The 13,520-nt window shown below is 40.9% G+C and overlaps 2 protein-coding genes across 2 annotated transcripts; one reads left to right on the top strand and one right to left on the bottom strand.

Annotated features, from left to right (window-relative positions):
- The first annotated feature begins 744 nt into the window (after positions 1-744).
- On the top strand, positions 745-4,923 carry lrrc39 (leucine rich repeat containing 39). Its single transcript, XM_035799054.2, has 8 exons — positions 745-1,791; positions 1,899-2,004; positions 2,151-2,307; positions 2,528-2,664; positions 3,552-3,697; positions 3,801-3,953; positions 4,206-4,378; positions 4,775-4,923. The coding sequence occupies exons 1-8, from the start codon at positions 1,670-1,672 to the stop codon at positions 4,846-4,848; spliced, it is 1,068 nt and encodes a 355-aa protein (XP_035654947.1). The 5' UTR covers positions 745-1,669; the 3' UTR covers positions 4,849-4,923.
- Positions 4,095-13,502, bottom strand: trmt13 (tRNA methyltransferase 13 homolog). Its single transcript, XM_035799053.2, has 11 exons — positions 13,234-13,502; positions 9,133-9,182; positions 8,965-9,031; positions 7,526-7,588; positions 7,304-7,373; positions 7,108-7,214; positions 6,851-7,018; positions 6,656-6,728; positions 6,207-6,281; positions 5,603-6,026; positions 4,095-5,468 (listed from the first exon to the last, which is right to left on the bottom strand). Exons 1-11 carry the CDS (start codon positions 13,366-13,368, stop codon positions 5,294-5,296), a joined length of 1,407 nt encoding a protein of 468 aa, XP_035654946.1. The 5' UTR covers positions 13,369-13,502; the 3' UTR covers positions 4,095-5,293.
- Positions 13,503-13,520: the final 18 nt, after the last annotated feature.

Genomic DNA, 13,520 nt, shown 5'->3' with positions numbered 1-13,520 from the left:
TCTGTGGCATTGTGTTGTTAAACAAAACTGCACATTTTATAATATAATAATAATAATAATATACATTTATACATAATACATTTTAGAGTGCCATTTTATTGTCCCCTGCACAAGGTGCACCTGTGTAATGATCATGCTGTTTAATCAGCTTCTTGATATACCACACCTGTCAGCTGAATGGATTATCTTGGCAAAGGAGAAATGCTCACTAACAGGGATGTAAACAAATTTGTACACAACATTTGAAAGAAATGAGCTTTTTGTGCATATGGAACATTTCTGGAATCTTTTAGTTTAGTTCATGAAACATGGGACCAACATTTTACATGTTGCGTTCATTTTTTTGTTCAGTATTGATTCAGCCGTGGGACAATTTTGTTCTTTAACAGAATTGCTAATAATTTCTAATCCTGCAAATTCACCACAAGAAGCCCAAACATACAATATGTGACTGAACCATAATGTGTAACCTTGCTTAGATTTGTATACGAGCACATATCTCTATGTTGGGAATCATTTGGAACAGTATTTAAAAATTAAAATCACAATTTTGCTGGTGTTTTTAGAGTATTTTTTGTCCAATAATAATGAAATAATATTTTTTTTTTTTGGGGGGGGTGCAAATCTGGTCCGAACCTTGCACTAGGCCCTCCATGGAATGAGTTTGACTGCCCTTATCTATCGGAAACTGAAAAGTTGTCACCAAACCTGAAAGTAAAGCATGGGAGAGAAGTACAGGTTGAACATTTCCAGTATTTACTTATGGCTATTAAAAGGTCTATAGATCACATAGGCCTACAGTCTATTTAAAATGTAACCATCTTTCCATTGACCATTGCTCAATCTTTTAGTCTGTCTTTCAGATTTTGAAACAAATAGAACTGATCCTAAATGACTCTTATTTCACTCCCTGTTAAACAGAGGACAAACATGTTGCATGGACATTGAAGGTTTTCCACCACAAACTATTTCACTCTATTCTTTCTACCGTCTCCTGAAGGTATGTGTTGTCAGGGGAGACAGAAGTCCATGTGTCAAGTTTAGCATGTGACCACCAACACTATTTTCAGTGTTCCACCCGACTAAAATTAGACCTCCTTTAGGGTCACGTTTCATCACCAGTGACAGACATGGGAAGAGGTCTATTGCTACTCTGTTACAAGATTTTCAAAGCAAAGAAGTTATTCCATCAACACAATGGAATACACTGAAGAGATTTGTGAGGAATTTATTACAAGGGTTTTCTTGAAGCAAATTTGTCCAATCTAGAAAGTACTATTTTACCATTTCTTACAGGACTACTACAGCTTTGCTCCAATCGTTTTTGAACTCGCACATTGTGTTCGTGCTTCCCTGAACTTTACAGTCCATTTGGTGCGACAGATGTATTTCATCATTTTTGTCAATTATGTGAAAGAGTAATCTCCTCTTGATATGGAAGATGAATGAAGATCCAAATAAAAAACAGGCTACATAATCTTATGTTATCAATCATCATTATGAGTGAGTTTCCTTCTGCAGTGAATACATCTGAGCAGAGAATTTCCTGCATCTGTCCTTGTCTAGCTCTGTCCAGCTAATTAAGGGAAGCAGTGATCAACCAGACTCCAGTCCTGTTTTGAGTTTAGACTTTTTTGGGAGCTGTTTGTACAGTTGGTGTAGGGTCACCATGACCGGGGTGGCAGTGTGTAGTGGCTCCGTCAGCTCTATCAAGTCCCTTTGGGAGACTAGAATTAAGAAAACGAAACAAGATCTGCAGAAGCAACAAGAACAACGGGCCGGTGTAGGTAGGTGAGTGATATTTATCCTTCATCATCTTAATAGAAAGTGAATGAGACCAAACCCACTGAGATAACTTGGACCTGTCTATGACGTATTGCTCTACATCTATACCAAAGGGTGAGACATAACTGGGAAGATCGGATTATACTGGCCAAGCTGAAAGAGAAGGTGGTGACAGAGGAAGGACGTGTCATTTTAAGGATAGAGAAAGAAGAATGGAAGGTACCTTCCGTCATCTTAACTCTATGCCGTATGATTGTCATCAAAATAGAACAGCAAGTGTTTTTACACAAACTCTACTTTTGGGGAAAATTGACAAGCATAGCACCAGATAACCTTTTTTTATGTTGAATACTCTTCTTTGACAGACTTTGCCTCAAGCCTTGGTTCACTTTCCTCAACTCATGGAGTGGCAGCTTCACAGGGTTGGACTACAGACAATCCCCCGCTTCGTTTCCAGCTTTGAGAATCTGCTTGTTCTTGACCTGTCCCGAAATGCCATCACAGAGATCCCAAAAGAGATTGGTCAGTAAACCAGTTACATGTAACATCCCCTCAATGAATGTATCACAGACGCTGCCCACTGGGCACACACTGGTTGAATCAAAGTAGTGTCCACTTAATTTCATTGAAAGTATGTTGAACCAACATGGAATAGACATTGAATTGACGTCTGTGCCCAGTGGGTGATGACTTGTGCTTCATGTCAGAACACATGACCTACTGTGTAGCTTTCCCTCTCTAGGTAAACTGACCAGGCTAAGGGAGCTGCTGGTGAGCTACAATAGAGTGCAAAGTGTTCCAGAAGAACTGGGCTGTTGTGAGAACCTGGAGAAACTGGAGCTGGCAATGAACAGGGACCTTGACGAGCTGCCTTCAGAGGTACCCAACATGCCATGATTGTTGGTTTAACGTTAAAGGGAAATTAAACAATTTTTCAACTTCATATTCATTCTCTCCAGCACCACCCCACCATCAACATATGTGAAAATTGTGCTTTTTTATGTTCTGTAATTAAAAGGATATAGGAATGTAAGTATTTCCAATGACATCATCGGTGTGCATCGTGTGATTTTGACCAGTTGTGAGTAGGCATTGCCTACTAATTTGTTGATGTCATTGGAAACGCTTATCTTTCTCAATATTTTTTACTACAAAACATAGAAACGTTCCATTTTCACATATGTTGATGTTGGGGTGGTGCTGGAGATGATGAATATGAAGTAGTGTTTCAAAAAAAATCTATATATTTAAAAAATATATATATTGTAGCGACCCGCACAGACAGCTGTGTGTTATGTGTTAGGCTAGGAGGTGGTTGTGTTGTACTGACCAGTACCCGGTGTTCGCGGGGTCCGACATGTCAATCAACCTGCTATCTGCCAATCACGGGAATGCCTGGAATGTTCTGATGCCGGGCATCCTGGTGGTTGGCGGAGTGGCGTGGAGGGGGGTGGAGCATTGGAAGTTAAGACCAGGTTCAGCCTTTGTTCTCTCTCTCTTACGTCTGGGCTTCACAAGAGAAGGTCACGATTGGCTTGTGGGTTATCTGTCATCTATTTTGGCGTGTGCTACGGCCCAAACAGTAGCCTGTGTAAAGTTGGTTTAATAAACCGTCAATTCGCAAACTCAAGCCTCTGTCTGGACAATTGTTCATTTATGATCTAGTCAGGTCATTACAATATATTCCTTTATTGGAACCTTCTAGGTACATGATGATTCATGTGCTTGTCCCTCGCTGTGCTAATTTCCCGTTCTGTTGTCCTCAGATTAGCAACCTGAAGAAGCTTTGCCACTTGGATCTCTCCATGAACCAGTTCACAGAGATCCCAGAGAGTGTGGTGAGTCTGCCTGCCCTGGAATGGTTGGATATGGGTGGAAATCGGCTGCAGAGCTTACCACATGACATCCACAGGTAGGCTTACACACATCTACCATAACCATATATCCAAGCACAGCATTTCGATAGAAATACACAAGAGAAAAAAACTACATACATATGTGCTTGCTCTGTCCAGAATGGAGAATCTGCATACTATGTGGCTGCAGAGGAACGAACTGGAGTTCCTGCCTGACAACATCTGTTACATGCGAAGCCTGGACACGCTGGTGCTTAGCAACAATAAGCTACATGACATTCCCTCAATGATGGAGGACATGAACAACCTCAGGTGAGTGCCATGTCTAGGGGTGGGAGCTATTGGTTGTTTTGGGGATGAGTGGGCTGTAGACAAACAAATGTATTGGCCCAGATCGGCAACAATTAACTTAATAAAAGCGGGTAAACAAATACGTAAGCCATGAGTCATTAATTGTATTTCCAAAAGCTTTATATTCATATTAAAACTAGCAAAAGATTTCCATCAATGTATTTTATATCAAAACAAATTAATCTTCATTCATCATGTTCGCTATACTTGCAGGTTTGTGAATTTCAGAGACAACCCTCTAACATATGAAGTGGAGCTGCCAGCTGCCCCGAATAAATCTGAGGATGAGGATGACAGAGAGATGTTTGGCCGAGATTTCATGCGCGTCTACTGCCAGGAGGCACGGAAAAGAGTTAACGCCATGCTAAATATGCATCGTGTAAATCGTATGTACCAACAAATATGTACTTGAACTGTATGGTGATCTGTTGACTAATAGCAGGGTAAGCTGACACATTATTGAAAAGTTTATTCAAGTTTAATCCACGCAGAAAAACTAAGTAGGCAAACAAGCTAACGGTACCACTCCCAGTCAGTCCCAAGAGGTGAGAAAAGTCCTCAACTCATCCACCTAACGTTACGTTCTGTACGGTGCCATCTAGTGCAGTTTGACTCACTCGCTAGCTTCCAAAGACACGTTGTCATTCGCTGACTACTATGAATATTTATGAGGGATATTACTAATTGTTCCTGGAACAAATCGTGCCAAAAGGTATTTGCATTTTTGTAGACCCCCGGAATTGCTCTTTAATGATACTGTCCTTTTGAAATGTCTGTTTCAGCACCTGAGTCAAACTACACCTCAGAACTAAATGTGACCCTTGAAGCTGTGGCAGAATCTGCACTGTTACTGTGACCTACTGTAGCAGTCATTCATGTTGGCCTCTGCCGGTTCCTGCCTTGTCTGTTGTGGACAACGTCTCGTCTTCCGTGTGGTGACTGCCTGGTCTTGTCAAGCATGTCCTTTTAAGCATTTATTTCTCTTTTTGGGAAATCTAACTTGTCAAATCCACTTAATTTCCTGGACATTTTAAAAATAAATTTACAAAAATTAAATGACTAAACTTTAAATGGAATTGACTCCAACCATAGTCTTGTCTGCTATGTCCTGAGCTTTTTGCCTTGTTAACAGTCTGTTTTCTTCTGTTACCAGTGTAATGTTTTCTGTAAGTGCAAACAGGTTTCTTGCTTTCTTGGGCTTAAAAAAAAGAGGAAAAGTATCAAGCTAAATAGCACTGCTCAAAATAGAGAGTTGTGCTGCCTGTGCACCGTGCAGGTTGCACTGTCAATGGAATTTATTTTCACCGCGAGGCGGGAAGTGCAGTCAGCAACACGTTTTCTAGAGAAACATCTGAGCTGGTGTAGTAGAGTAGGCGGGAGTCAAATCCCTTCTGCTGCAGGAAGTGAACCCTGCCCTGGTCAATCAGCAGCTTGCACAGGCGTCCTATGTGTTCACGGTCCTCAGCATTCAACACTCTAATAGTACAGAAGAAGAAAAAAGATGAAGCAATTGAGGTTTATGTTGGACACAATGTGACGACAGGTCTTCAGTCTGTTACAATGACTATGCAACATGGGTGAAATGTATGTCTCTACAGCTCAATACTCACCCTTCCAAGCTGTCTAGTTCAGCCTCTTCTGTCGCCTCGTGCTCCTCTTCCTCAAATGTTTGGTCAGTTTGACCTTGTGGTGGAGAGGTCTGTCTCGCTTGTCTCGAGCCACAGGTCGCCCAACTTGACATGCGCAGGAAGGCAGCGAACTCAGAGGCACCAAGTCCTTTCTCCTTGAAGAACTCCTTGCCTACATAATGCCTCCAGTCACAGCGGTGGTGGCAGCACAAGGCGATGGCCACCCCACCCACCCTCAGCTCCTGGCCGGCAGCTGTCTCCCCTGCCACCCTGGGAATGGGCTGAAGCTCCGGTCCTGTAGACTCTCCAGGCTGCTGCTGGAGCTTTGAGCGCTTGCTGGGTGGCTGATCTTTGATCCCATGGGGCGCAGTCTCTGAGCTGCCCAGTAGGCATTGAAGAGCAAGGTCTATTCAGTGCGGTGGAGGTTAATGAGTAAGGAGTGACTCAAAGACGCATTAATCAATAACTATTCTTTTTGGAACCACTTCTATGTTGCCTTTCAAAATTCAACACCATTCAAGATTCCAGTACAAGATCTTTCCCCCTGGTGAGACCTAGTACTCAGAGATGTAGTGCCTGGTCTTACCTGTTGCTGCGCCACACAAGTGTTTGCCCACTCCAACCACTGGAAGTCCCTTTTCTTGGAGGAGAGGAACTTTACCTAAAAGGCAAATAACAGGAAAAGGTTTCAGAAAAGCTCAACTCAACGTGCCTGCTAATGCTTTGTTCAATTCTTAAATCAACTATGTACTTGGCTGTACAAATCCTTCTAATCTTCATAATATATAAGTGTGCTTTTCAGGCAATTTGTCAGTGCCAACTTGTGTTTGAAGGGTGATCTCATCGGGTACATTTTTAGAGGGTGTGGCATCTCTTTCACTGTGTTGAAAAGTATAATCCACTTCACCTCCAGAAAACACTAACAGGGTAGGGTGCCTGTATGTGATGACGTATTTTACATGATAACTGATTGACTGTTTAATGTGAATAAATATTATTCAAATTAAAATGTGTCTTTTAAATGTAGTTACTTACGCAAATCAAGGTGCTGAATATCCACTTGTAGTCTTTCAAATTTGGTATCAGAATTCTGGTGTTTGCCATCTACCTGAATGAGAATGAATTGGGGGGACAATTACTTAACAGTGAAGATGTGTGCACAGCCAAATACATCACTTTATGTATAAACGGGTTGAAAGATAAAACATAGCTTAACAGGTGGTGTTATACTTTAAAACGAGCGCTTGATCTTTCCACAAGCAGGAAATGGATGTCGTCATAGGCTTTCAGAGCGACATGGATCCAGTGGGAAAGCTTGCCTTTCCCTGCACCAAACTCAACAAAACACCTGTTAGGTTCAAGCAGGTGCAAATCCTCCATGTTTCCTAAAAGGGACGCCTTTTAAAACAGGCAAATCATACATTAATTTATATTGAAAGATAATGTATATAAATGAATGCAAATCATGTGAGATTAAATTAAAGTACCTGTTGCTTCAGGTGTTTGAATGCAGAGTCCCCATTCTTTGGATCATTCAAAGCGTCATGGAGAGCAGGGTGAGATTGTATATTTTCTTCATGTTTGCATTTGAACCCTGCAGAAACATTGGGGGCTCATACATTAAGCACCACATTGGATTAATCATGTTCAGCATGTCAGTGAATGCTGTTAGGTATTGCTTACCTTTGACGGCAGTCTTCAGTTTTTTTATGAGCAGGTTCAACTCTGCTTTGCTGCGATCTGATAAAGGTACCTAAATAAAAGTGAATCATGTAAGTATGGCCTTAATCATGGTGTCTCTCTATTGTAGGTAATGTCAGCATCTTTCTAAGGTTCTGCTCATAAGACATACTCCCAGTTTCTCGTATATAATGTCACTTTAGTGACTCAGTGCTGTGACATTACCTCATCTTTGAGGGTGTCCTCAACAATGGCTGGTCCAGCATTAATATCTTGCACATAGAACAGCTACATTTGCATAGGAGAAAGAAAGATTAATCAATTTAGGCTAATAGAAGGGACATTTAGGCCAATGTATTTGAGATACCTGGGTATGTATTCTCATAATTACACTGAACAAATGGGGAATACAGATATGCATCTGTTGGTCACAGATACCTTTAAAAAAAAGTAGGGTTATGGATCAGAAAACCAGTCAGTATCTAGTGTGACCACCTCATGCAGCTTAACATCTTCTTTGCATAGAGTTGATCAGGCTGTTGATTGTGGCCTGTGGATTGTTGTCCCACTCCTCTTCAATTGCTGCGTGAAGTTGCTGGATATTGGCGGGAACTGGAACGCGCTATCGTACACGTTGACCCAGAGCATCCCAAACATGCTCAATGGGTGACATGTCTGGTAGGTATGCAGGCCATGGAAGAACGGCCATTTTCATCTTCCATGAAAATGTGTACTTTTCCTTGCGACATAGGGCCGTGCTTTTTCAAGCTGAAACATGAGGTGATGTCGGCTGATGAATGGCACAACAATGGGCCTCAGGATCTCGTCACGGTATCTGTGCATTCAAATTGCCATCGATAAAATGCAATTGTGTTCGTTGTCCGTAGCTTATGCCTGCCCATACCATAACCTCACCGCCAACATGGGGCACTCTGTTCACAACACTGACATCAGCAAACAGCTCACTCACACAACGCCATCTGCCCGGTACAGTTGAAACTGGGATTCATCCATGAACAGCACACTTCTCGAGTGTACCAGTGGCCATTGAAGGTGAGCATTTGCCCACTAAAAGCGTTTACGACGTCAAACTCGAGTCAGGTCAAAACTCTGGTGAGGACAACGAGCATGCAGATGAGATTCCCTGAGACGGTTTCTGACAAATTGTGCAGAAATTCATCTCAGAAAATCCTGCAAGTGAAGAAGCTGGATGTTGGAGGTCTAGGGCTGGCGTGGTGACAAATTCTCTAAAACAACGTCGGAGGAGGCTTATGGTAGGGAAATAAACATGAAATTCTCTGGCAACAGCTCTGGTGGACATTCCTGCAGTCAGCATGCCAATTACACCCTACCTCAAAACTTGAGACATCTGTGTTGTGTGACAAAACGACATGTTTTAGTGGCCTTTTGTCCCCAGCACAAGGTGCACCTGTGTAATGATTATGCTGTTTAATCAGCTACTTGATATGCCACACCTGTCAGGTGGATAGATTATCTTGGCAAAGGAGAAATGCTCACTAACAGATTTGTGCACAAAATCTGAGAGAAATAAGCTTTTTGTGAGTTGGAAAAATTTCTGGGATCATTTATTTCAGCTCATGAAACATGGGACCAACACTTTACATGTTGTGTTTATATTTTTGTTCAGTGTATATTCAACTTACAGGTTTGGGTTTCTCTCTGGAGTTGCACTTCTTCAGATGTTTTGCTAAAAGATCTTCGAATACAGTACTACAAAGACAGATGAAATCATAGATTTAGAGGTTCTCCTGAAATGGTACAATTTACCTTTTTAAAATTTGGGATTTTGTCTCTCCCAAGTGCCAACTTACTGTTTTGGATCCAGAGGACATGGTATTCTTTTTTTCTCACAGTCCTTTTCCTAAACACAGCACAAGAGGAGAAGTTGCAATATGAAACGTATATCACTCCTAATAGCTAGGTTTTCATCCAATTGGCGGCAGATTTTCATGTGTATATTCAAAAATCTGCATAAAAACATATGAAATAGGTTTCCATCAAATGTACAAAGGTGCAGAGAAAAGGCTCTGTGTGATGACGTAATGCACATAAAAATACCTTTTGCAGTTAAATTCCATGTACCGAATATAAAATACAAGTTAAATGGGTTTCCATCGCATTTTCAACTCTACTGATGGTTTTCTCACAAAAATGTTTGTTATAAAAAATTGGCTCTAGCCAAAAGAATGCAGATACAGTATTGAGCGGTTGGCTAGAGCGCATCTATAGCCTATATCATGAGATTATTATGGACAAAAGAGCAAGAATATTTGTATTTGTCAAACGGCAGCCTAGTATCAATGATCATGTCACCTGAATAAAACCCTGCATATTTAATAGAAAGGAGAATCAAGCTCATCACCTTGCACTTTCACTACCCTGTGAAGGTCATCATCATGTATTTAATCTGTATCCTAATAAACAGCATGCTTTCCAGACGAGTTGTAGGAGGACCACAAGTCATCACGTGATTCCAATTGTACTTTGATATGTTATTATATCCATATTTGCGAATAAAAGCATTTCCACCAACATTTCTCGCATAATTAATTTTACAGACACAAAAAGATACCGTGTCTAGCAAATTTAGTTTTGTAGACATTTGGAAAGTTCACATTTCTTTCCCATTTCCATCAGGCCGGTCATAAAAAAGGTACTATACTCGCATTAAAAAAGGGTAGTGAGGTCTGCACAACGCATCACCGGGGGCAAACTACCTGCCCTCCAGGACACCTACACCACCCGATGTCACAGGAAGGCCATAAAGATCATCAAGGACAACAACCACCAGAGCCACTGCCTGTTCACCCCGCTATCATCCAGAAGGCGAGGTCAGTACAGGTGCATCAAAGCTGGGACCGAGAGACTGAAAAACAGCTTCTATCTCAAGGCCATCACACTGTTAAACAGCCATCACTAACATTGAGTGGCTGCTGCCAACACACTGACTCAACTCCAGCCACTTTAATAATGGGAATGGATGGAAATTGATGTAAAATATATATCACTAGCCACTTTAAACAATGCTACTTAATATAATGTTTACATACCCTACATTATTCATCTCATATGTATATGTATATACTGTACTCTATCATCTACTGCATCTTTATGTAATACATGCATCACTAGCCACTTTAAACTATGCCACTTTGTTTACACACCCTACATTACTCATCTCATATGTATATACATATATATGCCGTTCTGTACCATCACTCATTCATATATCTTTATGTACATATTCTTTATCCCTTTACACTTGTGTGTATAAGGTAGTAGTTTTGGAATGGTTAGGTTAGATTACTCGTTGGTTGTTACTGCATTGTCGGAACTAGAAGCACAAGCATTTCACTACACTCGCATTAACATCTGCTAACCATGTGTATGTGACAAATAAATTATATATTTTTAAATGATGTCAATTAGCCTATCAGAAGCTTCTAAAGCCATGACATCTTTTTCTGGAATTTTCCAAGCTGTTTAAAGGCACAGTCAACTTGCTGTATGTAAACTTCTGACCCACTGGAATTGTGACACAGTAAAATAATCTGTCTGTAAACAATTGTTGGAAAAATTACTTGTGTCATGCACAAAGTAGATGTCCTAACCAACTTACAAAAACTATAGTTAACAAGACATTTGTGGAGTGTTTGAAAAAAAAGTTTTAATGACTCCAACCTAAGTGTATGTAATCTTCCGACTTCAACTGTAACTATATAGCTAGGTGTCATCTAAATTAACCCTAATTTATAAGACAGTTCTTATTTGATTAATGGTGGTCGGACCAATCTATGTGGAACTAGCCACAATAGGAATTAGCCACAGTAGTGGACTTTGCAGTTAGCCTTCAAAATAAAATATGTAATTGACAGTGATGCAAATTAATACAAATTGTAGAAGTATGCCATAATTGAATCGATCATGCAAAACGAGGTTGGAATGTTATATAAAGTCAATGACATGGGTTATCAAGTCTACTTAGTGACACCCAGAGAACATTAGTGTCGTAGCACTTATTGCGGGACTGAAACAACTGTGAATTGAGCCACATTTATTGTCAACCTATGTTTATTGTACAGTATTCCAGAGGAAAAACAATACTGCGTGGATAGTTTGGAGTCTGATAACTTTGGGAAAAAATATATTGGGTATTGAGTAGACTGATACCCCATTTCATTGATGCCCAATCCTTAGGTAAATCTGTACAGTGAAATATGAATATCAATACACAATTGGCTGACTGGGGAGGTGATTTCACAGTCACAGTTCTGTGATAAGAGCTACAATGCTCATATTTGCGTAAACTCTTCCCAGTTGTCTTCTGTGGGCATCACTTTCAAAGGGTTACTTTTACTTTGAAGGCAAATCACAAATGCCACTATTGTGCCTAATCCTTATTGTGGCAAGCTTCACAACATATAACCTGGTCCAGTCGAGCCTCACTAGCCAGATGAAGCTAACTGGCTGCTTATAACATTAGCTTTGGGCAGCAGGGTTCGTGGCTTGTTTGCAGACTTTTTTGTACAGCTTTGACAGTACTACTGATAGTAGTGGTGGAGCTTGGCTTGCATGTGCAAATTGAGAACACACAGCATTCTATAATAGAACTGTGTTATTTGACAAGTGTCAAATTAAAAGCTTATTTAACACAAAGTGTTATTTGACACGCCAAGACCCAAACGATGTTCCATAGTATGTCGTGAAGCTCAGAGCAGTGACGCTATTGCACATGTAATACAACATTGTTTTTGTGGCGTCATTACGTCATATAGGTATGTACGTCAGCTTTCACATCGGCGTTATATAGACATCGGGCGGATACCGACGTTGCCATTTTTAGCTAATATCGGCTGATTCCGATATCTTCACTGATATATCGTGCATCCCTAATTTGAACCGATTACTTTAAAATCATACACAGACAATGTTATAAAGATAATTTTCGTCGCTAATGCCAGCCTGCAGTACCTTGGTCAGCATTCAACTTGAGTTACTCCATGAGAGGGGGCAGCACTGAGCTGGCCTGCAACATCACTTCCTAGAGCAGGGATCATCAACTAGGTTCAGCCGCGGGCCGTTTTTTTTTCTATGACTCGATGGTCGGGTCGGAACGTAACTACAAATAATTTGTAAATTGCAATTTGACCGCAAGAATCCCATATAGATCATTTCAAAACTTGCTTACATTTGTATACAAACACGTTTCTCTCTGTGTGTGAATACTTGGGAATATATTTCCTAAATGAAAATCACTTGAAGCTGATTTCCTGGTGTTTTTAGTCTTTTATGCTTAGAAAAGTTGTGGGGACAAATAAAAACCTCCTGCATGCCAAATTCGGACTGCGGAACACCAGTTGAGGAAACTTATCCTAGAGTAACTCAAACTGTACATGCAACGTTTCCAAAAACTCCTCCACGTAGTAAGATGGTGACATGCTGAAATTACTTCCTGATAATCAAATGTGCCACTGAGCATTCTCTTTGGAAACAATGGGGTGGGTGATGGCTTTATCCATGTTTTTTTACAGTCTAGTTCACGTTCTAGTCGGAACTAGGAAACTGGGGAGTTTGGTTGTAGTTATCCACGTACTGCATCTAACATTTGAGATCCCTAGTTCCGACTGGCACATGAACGCGGCATTTGATTCATCCATATTTTGTTAGTCTATGGCCGAATCGATGTTGTCGGAGATTAATTCCACTTCGCCTGGTCTCTGCATCACTCCGTTGGTGGAGTTAATTTGAAACTTCATTCACCATGGAGTGGAGTTTAGTCAGCTATCTTCAGTTGCCATAACAGTAACCTACACCAATCCCCCACGGTCAGGGGGTAGTTTATGGGGCTAGCCGTGGCTGGGAATATTTTGACAGTTGTGTCAAACAGTGTGGTGGTGTCCTGCTCTACTTACCGCATTAGCATGTTCCCCACAATATGCTTTTCCACTTCCAACTATCATTTTGCAGTATCGTTTTTTCTTTTCCACGTAAAAAGCACATCTTCCAGGCAGAGGTGCAGACACGCCGTCCGCGGTGGGGACCTCCATGTTTACAACTTCCGTATAGTTACCACGTCATCCAACTACAGTACCATAGAATGGGGACGCGTTCCAGGTGGTCTACATTTCACGAAGCTGCAACTCAATGACTGAGTATGTTTTACACATTTATACCCAGTAGTAGCTATAGAGTGGAGTTA

The sequence above is a fragment of the Oncorhynchus keta genome, chromosome 22 (assembly GCF_023373465.1).
Source record: "Oncorhynchus keta strain PuntledgeMale-10-30-2019 chromosome 22, Oket_V2, whole genome shotgun sequence".
In the NCBI taxonomy this organism is placed as follows: Eukaryota; Metazoa; Chordata; class Actinopteri; order Salmoniformes; family Salmonidae; genus Oncorhynchus; species Oncorhynchus keta.
This window is presented reverse-complemented; position numbering and strand designations above follow the sequence as displayed.

Excerpts from the sequence above, each read along its gene's own strand:
- lrrc39 (XM_035799054.2), top strand. The coding sequence starts at position 1,670 with ATGACCGGGGTGGCAGTGTGTAGTGGCTCCGTCAGCTCTATCAAGTCC. Across the intron at positions 2,005-2,150 it reads TAGAGAAAGAAGAATGGAAG|ACTTTGCCTCAAGCCTTGGT; the intron begins GTACCTTCCGTC and ends CTTCTTTGACAG. Across the intron at positions 2,665-3,551 it reads TTGACGAGCTGCCTTCAGAG|ATTAGCAACCTGAAGAAGCT; the intron begins GTACCCAACATG and ends TGTTGTCCTCAG.
- trmt13 (XM_035799053.2), bottom strand. The coding sequence starts at position 13,368 with ATGGAGGTCCCCACCGCGGACGGCGTGTCTGCACCTCTGCCTGGAAGA. Across the intron at positions 7,215-7,303 it reads ACTGAAGACTGCCGTCAAAG|GGTTCAAATGCAAACATGAA; the intron begins GTAAGCAATACC and ends ATGTTTCTGCAG. Across the intron at positions 6,729-6,850 it reads GATCAAGCGCTCGTTTTAAA|GTAGATGGCAAACACCAGAA; the intron begins GTATAACACCAC and ends ATTCTCATTCAG.